This window comes from Plectrocnemia conspersa, unplaced genomic scaffold (genome assembly GCF_051122295.1).
Source record: "Plectrocnemia conspersa isolate PC_06_02 unplaced genomic scaffold, ASM5112229v1 ptg000012l, whole genome shotgun sequence".
Lineage (NCBI taxonomy): Eukaryota > Metazoa > Arthropoda > Insecta > Trichoptera > Polycentropodidae > Plectrocnemia > Plectrocnemia conspersa.
Window position 1 is genome coordinate 13,183,720 of NW_028277176.1, and position 10,687 is coordinate 13,194,406.

A 10,687-nucleotide genomic window follows, 5' to 3' on the forward strand; every position below is an offset into this window, starting at 1 on the left:
CCATCACTGAAAAAATCTATGTTCTGGCGATTTATTTGTGATGCAAGATGGCTTGTGTTAGAGGAGTTCGAAGATAGTTCGATTTAATTCTTAGAAAAGATAGTCGTATTTAAATAGTTATTATTATGTCAGACAGGATTTGTAATCCTCTTAATAATAATCATAAGTAGGACGTTACAGGTAGCAAAATTATATTACACCTAAATACGTATGTTGTTGTTTACTTTGTGACGTTAGAACATAATCTGCCAGTATATTTATTATTTAAAAGTAATGTCGTATGTATATTATTAAACATAATAAATAAATCAGGAAATAGTACACGTCTTGTCACGGATTTTTCCTTATTAGATGTTAATATATATGGAATGAAACTGTCAGGATTATATATTAGGGTACCTTGCAACCCACCAGCGTACACATGCGATAAAACAAATAGTAAAACAATGCAATTTTCGACAGATAGGTCCCATATATTTAAGACAAAAAATATTTAGCCGAATTTATGCATCAGCGTGAGAATCTACATATTACATTATTAGGCCATCTACACTGGCAGGTCAGTTTACCTATTTGTAATACCAACAGATTCAAAACAAAACAAAGACTTGACTAGACTCAAAATTGTTTATTGATTTGGGACACTTCTCGGGTATTATTTATATATTTGATAAATATTTGGAATAATTATTTATTTGGGTCACTTTTCTAAATTCTAGAATTCTAAAATAATTTGTTTGATTTAAAAATATTATCATTATTTCCGCGGTGCTCGTGAATAAGTTGACAAGTCAAAAGTAGCGATTTTCAGGGTTTGACATTTTTGCGCAAAATAAATTCATTGTTTGTTTTTGTAATTTATTTTGCGTTTACTGTTTGTTTTTATATTTGATTATATTGTGGGGTTTTCCCCCAAATGAATCATAGGATAGAACGACATGACAATTGTGTTCTTCAGAAATTTGCGACCAAGCTTTTCGACTAATCGAAACCTAGCTACAAAACATCTACTTTTTGCTTAACCTTTTTTTAGACGATACACTAAAAAAAGTTATTAAATTATACCACAATGAATGAGAGTTATTAAAAAATCAACAGTGAATCGTAACAAAGATGTTGAACATATCGAGATATTTATTCACAGCATAGATATTTTAACTCAAAGTGCAAAATACAAATATTTTTGAATGTCATTCAGCTCGAATTATCAACTTATTCACACCCACCGGCCACCATGGATATGATCTTATAAATAATACGATACTGATCTAGACGTCACAATTATTTATCAGTAACTTTTTTTAAGTTTGCAAGTTAGTTTTATACGTCTTGCTATATTTATTTTTATTAAATCTTCCGTTGTAACCTGACAGGCGTAAGCCCAATGCGTTACAACGGGTCAATCAGATAAAGTCCAATACCTACAAGTAAGTATTAACCACCAGACTGAAAGTCTGGGAATCGGTGACATCTGTATTACAAATTTTAATCAATAGATGTCACTGCAGCTGGGGCCGGTTTTTTTTATAATAATAGCGCATTTTTATAAAAAAAAATCGAGTGCTGCTGCCGGGACTCGAACCCGTAACCTCAAAGTTACTAGTCTAAGACCTTATATATATTTTTAATATTATTTAAAAGTTAAAAATTTATTCGTTGAATAATTCTGTATTATATTTAACTCTTTATCTTGATGAAACGTAAAAAAGTCATAATATGCGGCAAATAAACGGCAGTCTTAGAATGTGCAGTTTGTTTTTGGAATTTTTGAATAAATTAGCTGCCATACTTTTTACGAATCATACTAAACATACAATAATACAGTATTGCTTTTTTAAAATAATAGACCTCTCAATTCAATTTACTATTGTTCCACCTGATGGAAATAAATATTTTACCTTTCAGTTTTTTAATTTATTACTCCTTGGCGACCTTATTAAGTGCATACACGCAAACATAGCTAAATATCGATCGGTGGTTTAATTATAATCCTGTACAGTTTCATTCAGCGTCCACTTTAAAATACGAAGAGCTAATTTTATAAGTATGCTAATTAGCAAAAGTTTAAAATACGGTAAAGTGTCGTCACAACTGACGCTATTCTAACAAAACACATGTTTGAAGGTGTGACTCATGACCGGTGTAATGTTTTTTAACGAACTATTTATTCAGTTCTCATTTGACGTATTCTAAAGGTGTACTTTGTTTTAATACGTTAATTTATATTTATGTACGTACACCAAGCATTTTAATATTTTTTTTATATTTATATTATGGTGGTGAATATCATTTTTATATATTTTTATCGGTATACACATTGTGGTAACATATGAGGTAATTATGCTAAGATTATAAATAAAAAATGTTATATTTTAAAAGTTAATTTTTATGTATGACTTTGTAGTGAATTTTTTTATAACGTATTTAAAAATAATTTTGTTTAATTTATTGCTTACTGATAAATATACAGAACTTATTATTTATCAATGTTAAATAATAATTAATTATTATATTTGCCAATAAAGATAATTTTCAGTCTTTAATTCAAAATTCAGATACAATATAGAATTTTAAATTACACAATAATTTATTAACAATCGTGAAAAAACTACAGAAAACTTCGAAAGGTGTAAAATTAAAATTAATTAGAATAAAATTAGAAAAAAGTGAAATAGCCGAGTGTACACATGGACTACAAACTTACTGCCATTGTGGTCCTTTGATCGATATTTATTAAAACAATAAAATATACAAACAATTAATAAACAGATTAAAATATCCTATCCCATTGTTGACAAAGTTAGTTGCAAATTACTAGTCACTTTCTCGTACTAAATTAATAATAAATAAGCAGTTTCCAACTTTTAGCACTTTGTATACGGGAGAATTAGATCTGAGGTGCTTCTTATATTCTAGAATGGAAGGTATCCACTGCATCGACGGAAAAGTTCAAATTTATGCAATATTATTATTATAACCGCCTCAAGATAAATTTAAGTTGATTAAGTCCATTGATTAAGTTTTATTCGTTTTAAAAATTGTTCATTTTCAAGAGTCACCATTATTTTTCTACAATAAAATATCATTTAAAATATAAAATATGTTCCTACATAAGTTAGAAATATTCTACAAGTAACACTTGGATGTCTTACAGCTGTGGCTAATTGAATGTTTCATAGGCAATATTTCACGAATTCTATGTATTATTTCCTTAAAACTTGTTCTATTGTATTTTTTATGATCAAGTGCATCTGTGGTACTAATTTACAATATATTTTAACGTGCAACTTCCTCAGTTGCATGTTAGGTCATGATCATGTCGACAAAAAACAAATGTCGATCACGGTAAATTCTAAAATAATAACATATCTCGAAGTAAAGGTTTCAATTCTAGGTATAGCACGAAGAGCGTGGTTTAGTGATTCTGCTATTCGAAAATTTATTAAAAAATATCAGGAAACAGAAATTCTATAGTGAGGGGTCGGAAGCGTATGACGTCTGCTAGGGAAGACCGCAGAATAAAGGATATCATAAAAAATATCGATTCAAAACTGTTGCTATAATACAAACAGTCTACTTCAAACTCGAATATTTCGAGACAGACGTTTGTTTGAAGCAGGATTTAAAGCCAGCAAAAAAAATGAGAAAATGAAAAAGAATCGCCTTGAATGGGCAAAAGCTCATCGCCATTGGACCGTCAAAGATTGGAAAAGAGTGGCTTTCTCCGACGAATCCAAATTTAATCTGCTTGGAGCAGATGGTAAGCGACCGTATGCCGTAGAAAAAGCAAAAGATTTCATCCCTTATGCATTAATCGATTCATTAACCACTCGCCTTATGTGATGATCTGGGGGTGCATGACAGCTTATGGATTGGTCTCTGTAAATTTCGTCCAGGGCACCATGAATGCAAAAATATATAAATTGGTTGTATAAAACGACTCTATTCCAATCCTTGAAGAAGTTTCCCAACATACTGCTGAATACTGAGTTTGTTCTATGAGTCCAATTACAGTTTTTACATTAAAACTTTCACTAAAATAATCCTATATCTATAGATTTCGCAATTCAAATGGTTAAAATGAATCATGTCTAGGAAACAGTTCCGACTAGAACCCAATTAAAATTTATAGGTAATCATAAAATTACAATTAATAAAAAAAAAACGATAAAAAAATTTGACCGAGCTGAAAAAATATATTATAGAAGTATGGAAAGAAGAGATCGATCTTAAAATAATTAAAAATCTGTATTTATTGATGCCAGTCAGAATACAAGAATTTATTTTGAAAAATATGAAATTACTTCAAAATAATTTTGTTAATATGTTATAAAAGTGTTTTATTTAAAAGCTTCTAATTTTTAAATGTCCTTGATATTGCTTTCTATGAATAGAACCAAAAAAAGGTCGCGCGCACGTGTTGAGTTGGAGGCTCGCCACTATGCACTTACTGGGGCGACAAAAAAATACATCTTTCCCAGATTCCTAATTTTACAATACCGAAAACGAAAGTCAACAATTATAATTATCTATTATAAATTGTGTAAAAAATGCATCGAAGTTAATAAAATAATCAAAATACGTATATGAACCGCCATGTCAACTTTCAATATGCAACAGCTGTATATTTTTTATAATGAATTTCACTGTTTTTATTTATTGAAAAAGCTTTATTTTTTTATCGCGTATTTTATTTTTTAAGCGTATTATTTCAATAAACATTTAAAGAGCTTAAAAAAAGTTATTCGAGTTTTTTGTATGCTACTGTATATTTACATATTCACGTATACATTTTTGCATGTATTCATAGTAGTAGTTATTAATCTATAATTTGACGGTTACGGCAAATATTATTGTAGGAAATTTTTGGGTACAAACAATTTAAATTTCTAATATCTACGACATTATTATAATACATGGAATATTTTTATTCAATGACTTTGAATGTAATGCTTTTTAACGCATTATTTATTCAGTTTTTATAAGCTAATTTATAATTACAATACATCAAACATTTTAATTAATTCATTTACTTTTATATTGTGGTTGTGAATATCATTTTATATCTTTTTATCGGTATACGTCGGTGTACACATCTGTGTATAATTAATCATAACATGTAACTTCAACCGTTTGATTTTTTTTATTCAAGAACTCTGAGAATTACCAGATATTATACCTATCACTACAGATAAATGTTGGTTGTGGGTTTTGCCCTTGACGAGATTTATTTTGTTTGAGCCTTGAAAATTATTGTGAGAACAAACTTTCGGAATTTCCAAATCCCAAAATTCCGGAAAACCACATATTAACAATTGTATCTATATATTTTAAACTACATATGGTATTTACAATAACAGAACTCCTGCGCAATTTTCTCTAAATTTAACAATGTTTACTTCACTTGCTTTCGTTCCAGAACAAAATATTATATGTACATGCTATTTCAGTCCTAAGAAAAAATAGAACTAGGGCCCACCCATTTTTCCTTCCAACATTTGGTCTGCTTATCATAGAACATTAAACGGAAACTAAATGACCAATAATTTTCCGAAGCATAGGAAACTGAAATTGAGCTTTGTCAGTAGAACAAGTTATCCAAATTTATACATTTTTTTAATGGTTGCAAACGTAGATTTTACGATCTGACCAAAGATTTTTTTGGGTTTGAGGTACGATGAAGAACATATGTTGCATATAATTATATTATGGTAATTTAGAAATAAAGTTGTTTTTAATTTATTATACTTTTTCGATTTAATGTATGTTTTACTAATATTTACAATCAAGCTAAACGTGCGAGTTTTTAAGTTACTGTCGCCCAATTTTAATCGCCCGTTTGCCCGTCGCCCAGTTACCGCGTATCAGATAAGACCAAGAACATCAGTTGGTCGGTATATAATGTCATAAATTAGTTTAAAAACAAAAAAAGAAGGTACTGCACGAAAGTCATCTTAACACTCGACCGAATTAAAAGGAATTAAATAAACAAAATATTAGCAAATATTGTATTAAATGTAAAAAATGTAAATATGTTAAACTTATTGTATCAGTGTTTTTCAATCTGGGTGTCGCATAAGGTCAAAATTAAATTTGTTCTTTTCTACTTTGCTTTATTTCTAGTTAAAAAAAAGTATTTACATGAAACTGAATATTTTGAAACTCGATATATATAAAATTAAAAAATGCGGGTTTTGATGATTGGTTAACGAAATGCATTGATTTTGATTCAATAAAAAATGATGCGTTGCACGGTGGGTTCTAAAGGAAAAATGGATATTTAAATAAATAAAAAGTTAATTTAACTGTACTTTTCTGTTATTAGGGATCAAATTTATTCTGTAAAAATATTTATTTATATATAATTATATTTTCGTACCGAAACAAAAGCCGTACCTGTTTTGTTGTGTTCATAGGGCATTTCCTGTTCTGACCAACGTTCACTCGCTGCCGCTCGTTCGCACCTACCCTGTTTAATATTTATAACGCATTATGTAGCAACACTATTTTGCTACATAAATTTTGGTTAGAACAGTGAACACCCCATGAATAGCTCTGCGACGAATCTACTTGAAAATTGTCATTTATAATTGTATATAAATAAATAAAATGTAAAAACAAATGAATAAATATTTTTAAGGAATAAATTTGACACCCGATAACAGGACCGAAAATTTAATTATTTTATGTAAATCAAATTCTGATACTAGCGCCACGCTTAAATTTGCTAGTTGCGAAACGTCAATTTGCTGTTCAAATCCAAACCTAACAACCATTTTAGTTATTTGGGTTTGTTTTTGAAGAGCAAATGGACGTTTCGCAACTGTTAAATTTGAGCGTGGCGTGATCATAAACAAGTACCAAACAAAATCAATGTATTTCGTCAACTAATCCTCAAAACCAGTATTTTATTTTATTTATATTGTTTCTTTAAGAATATATTTTTAAACTAGAAATAAAATGATTTTAATTTTGATCTTATGCGACCCATAAATTAAAAAAACAATGATAAAATCTTTATAATACTATATACCAGTACAAGTCAAAACATTTGGTAATTTTTTGTTTTTAGTTCAAAAAATATCATATTTCACGTCACTCAAGTGTTAACACGACTTTCGCACGTGCGCCAATTTCTTCAGTGTATGTGTGCAAACGTGACGTTGGCTTGTCACTAATCAACCAGTACCGAAAATAGCTACAACAAATACTGTGCAATTATTTTTTGATGCATGTTATAAAAATATGTAAATGTAATTTTTCAAGATTTTTATGTTTGGTCCGACATTTATAATCTCGCGCTTCCATAAAAGTAGCGGTATTACGAGTGTAAAGCGCAATAAAGTTATCGACAAATCTAGATTAGACATAATCGTCGACAGAATCCTAAAGAATTAAATTCTGTTAGATTTACTGTGTTAGAAAACATGTACAGGAAATACAAAACAAATTAATAAATATTGTAAAAAAATATTGCGTGTCGCGATAGGCAAGAGTACGATCGCGTAACCTCAATGAGTATTGTGTCAAAAATATGTAGTAGTAAAAACCAGTTTTATATTACATATTGTAAATATGAGTTAGAAGAATATTCGCCGTGACTGTCGCTTTAAAATTCACAGTTGAACGTATGCTAATTCCGTATAGAAATAATAACCTTAGAGTGCAACCGAATATCTACTTATTTACTTCGGTCACGCTTTCAGACGTCTGCAGCACACCGGCTCTGGAAGAGGTGTTCTGAACCGTTTGAGAACAAATAAAAAAGTCGGTTTTTAAACTGGTTATATTGAATAGATTCGATTAAAAATAAATTATACATAATCGTAACAACATTTATACATTAGGACTATCAACAGATAGGCAACACATACAATATGTATTTACACGCGCGTGTTTGCACAATATAGAATACGACAGGAATCTTTTTATACATGATTCGAGACCTAATAAATAAATTAATAAAACAACGTTCGAACGCACATAGAATATAGCACTTTTCTCCGGCGCTACAAAAAAGTAGGTAACCACGCGCGGAGTACGCAAAAGCCACGCGACACTCGACGCGCTACACATAGGAATGATTTTATCGCGAACCAATGATGGTACAGATAGTCGCCAAGACCATCAACCAGTTGGCCGTGATGGTCGCACCGGAGTTCTTATTGATGACGATCGTCTTCACCTTGCCGTCGCTCACCGGCACCAGAGCCGGGCTGTAGAGGTAGCTCTTGGTGCCGGCCCTGCTCTTCAATATTCTCTGGTTGGGTTCGTTCTCATTCACCTTGTTGACGATATAGTTCTGCATCTTATTGATGATCACGAATAGTGAGCCGGCTTCGTCGAATGCGAATCTATCCACCCATTGGATGTAGTTCTTATCTTTAGATATAGTCTCCTGATTCGAATTAAAGTTAGTCTTGTGGTCCCAGTGAGAGATGGCGTGACTTCCTAAAAGTCCATAGAACATATACCCTTCTTCGTCCATGATCATGCCGTCGGTTTGCGATTCTTTACGGCCTAGATTGACCACTAGTTTAGATCTCAAATCTGCCGATTGATCCGAGAACGCCTCTCTGCGGAGGACCGAAGTAGGAGTGCCGAATAGTTCGAAACTGGACAGAGGACTGAAATAGACGTTCCTGTCCACGGCGTTCTTTTTATTCACATAACGCGGACCCAAAGCGATGCCGTCTACGTTCACAGTCAAGTTAAATTCTGCGTCACCGACTTTGAACTTCGACGCTTCTACGGTGCCTCTCATCGATGCGTTGTCTCGGAATTTCCAGGAGCGGCTCTCCCGCTTGCTGAAGACTACGATGCCAGGGTCTACGGCTCCGCTGTCGGTGATGTAAGCGTAGCCTCCATCCGTGTCGTCCACTACGAGATCGTTGAGATAGCTTCCGGCTGGAGCTACAGTTTCTGGCAGAGGATATCTCACGATGGCGTTTATCCCGTCGGTTAAATCGATTATGGATAGAGACGGCGGACAAGAGATTTTCGATTCAGATTTGTTGGGGTATGAGACTCTGCCGTTGTCGACGACCCACATGCGACCTGAAGCGTCAATTTCGAAACCTTGCACAGATTGGAATCCGCGACAGTCTCCTAAAGCGTTGAGTTCCCAGTCTGGGAACGGCGTTAGAAGCGGAGATGTGTTGTTGTCTACTGGTTCCGCCGGTATCCAAGCTAAGGTGGAAGGTACGCCTGGCTTGAGTCTCGGAACTGATAAATATAGCTTATTGCCAAAGTGCTTCATGCCAGATATGACGACGTTCTGCGGAATGTATTTCTCTGTTTGTTTGGCTTTGTAGTATTCTTCCGCGGAAGGCCACGTGAAGTTAACGGTTTTCCATTCGAATTTGACTCTGAACTGTTCCCTGCGGCGGGAGATAAAGGTGCGGTTCTCATTAGCCGATTGCGGAGCTGCCGCGGCGGCGGCTACTAAAAGCAACAGCCCCGTGACCAACATGTTGACGTTACGGTGACAACAATGACGAAAAGTTACTCTCACGACCTTCAACGGCCGACCGTCGATCGCGACTGGCCGCCCGCTCGGCGCCCGACTTGCCGGCTCCCGCTCCCCACACCGCGACAAGAGGTCGGCAATCTTTTCGACCAAAGCGAGCGATCTCGTGCGCATATAAGCGGTCATTTTTTATAGTATCTAATGTGTTTTGTAGTTCCTACACAGTGTGAGGTCATTTGGCCAGAAAAATGCGTCATGCCGAGCTAACTCGGAAATTTTGTGAATTCGCAAAAAAATGATCATAGCCTTTTTTTGTTAAAAATTAAATTTGTACGAATATTTTTATACCGCTGCATAGGAAAGGGTGGGTCTATACAACTAGTTTTTGAGTATTTAAAAAAGGTAGTGTGACTGGAAAGTACGAGTTTCACTATAAATTTTGATGAAATCGAAATATTAAACAAAAACGGCTACTGACTGGCCATCTTTTGCCCCCCCCCCCCTGAATAAAGCTGTAATGACATCCCTGATTTTAAACTAGAAAATCCCCAAAAAAAATTTTTTTTTTTAAAATAGTGGAATCTATTCCAAAAATATTTGTAAAAATATGTAATTTCAGTGAAATCATATCGGAATACATTTTCACCGGTAGTAACGGTGAGGCGTAAGTTCCAAAAATAATACGACGGTTTGACTCTTTGATTGAGTACTGGATTTTTGCTTAATTACTCCATATTTATAGTGAATATTTAATTCGATACACGTGTGAATAATGATAATGCCATATTAATGCGCAATACGTGTAAATAATTGATTACATACAATTTGATTAATTTGTAACATGTGTCCCTAATAATTGATTCGTTGCTATGCGAATTTATTGTTAATAAAATAATATTAAGTTATTAAACCTGACCATCAGTAATAGTTAATTTGTTGGTTCCAACAGATAGTGAAAATATAATTTATCTGGCACGTACTAGTAAAATTATATGATTTCAACATTTCCATACTGTTTATTTACGTAGTTTTGGGTGAAAATATATTTTCACTAATACATTTTCATTTATTTATATTATTATACAGTACACCCCGAATAACACTATCCCTATTAGCACTATATGCAGAAAAATTGCGATTATAGACGTTCCATATTCATCGAGATCGCGAACTACGTCACACTCGCTCGCTAAGAATGATTCGGTACGATATGGCCTT

The 10,687-nt window shown here is 33.0% G+C and overlaps 1 protein-coding gene across 1 annotated transcript; it reads right to left on the reverse strand.

The window, feature by feature from the left end:
• Positions 1-7,772: 7,772 nt before the first annotated feature.
• On the reverse strand, positions 7,773-9,602 carry LOC148228267 (protein yellow-like). The gene has a single exon (XM_088199076.1). It carries the CDS (start codon positions 9,470-9,472, stop codon positions 8,087-8,089), a length of 1,386 nt encoding a protein of 461 aa, XP_088055202.1. The 5' UTR covers positions 9,473-9,602; the 3' UTR covers positions 7,773-8,086.
• Positions 9,603-10,687: the final 1,085 nt, after the last annotated feature.

Coding starts and splice junctions, on each gene's coding strand:
- LOC148228267 (XM_088199076.1), bottom strand. CDS start 9,472: ATGTTGGTCACGGGGCTGTTGCTTTTAGTAGCCGCCGCCGCGGCAGCT.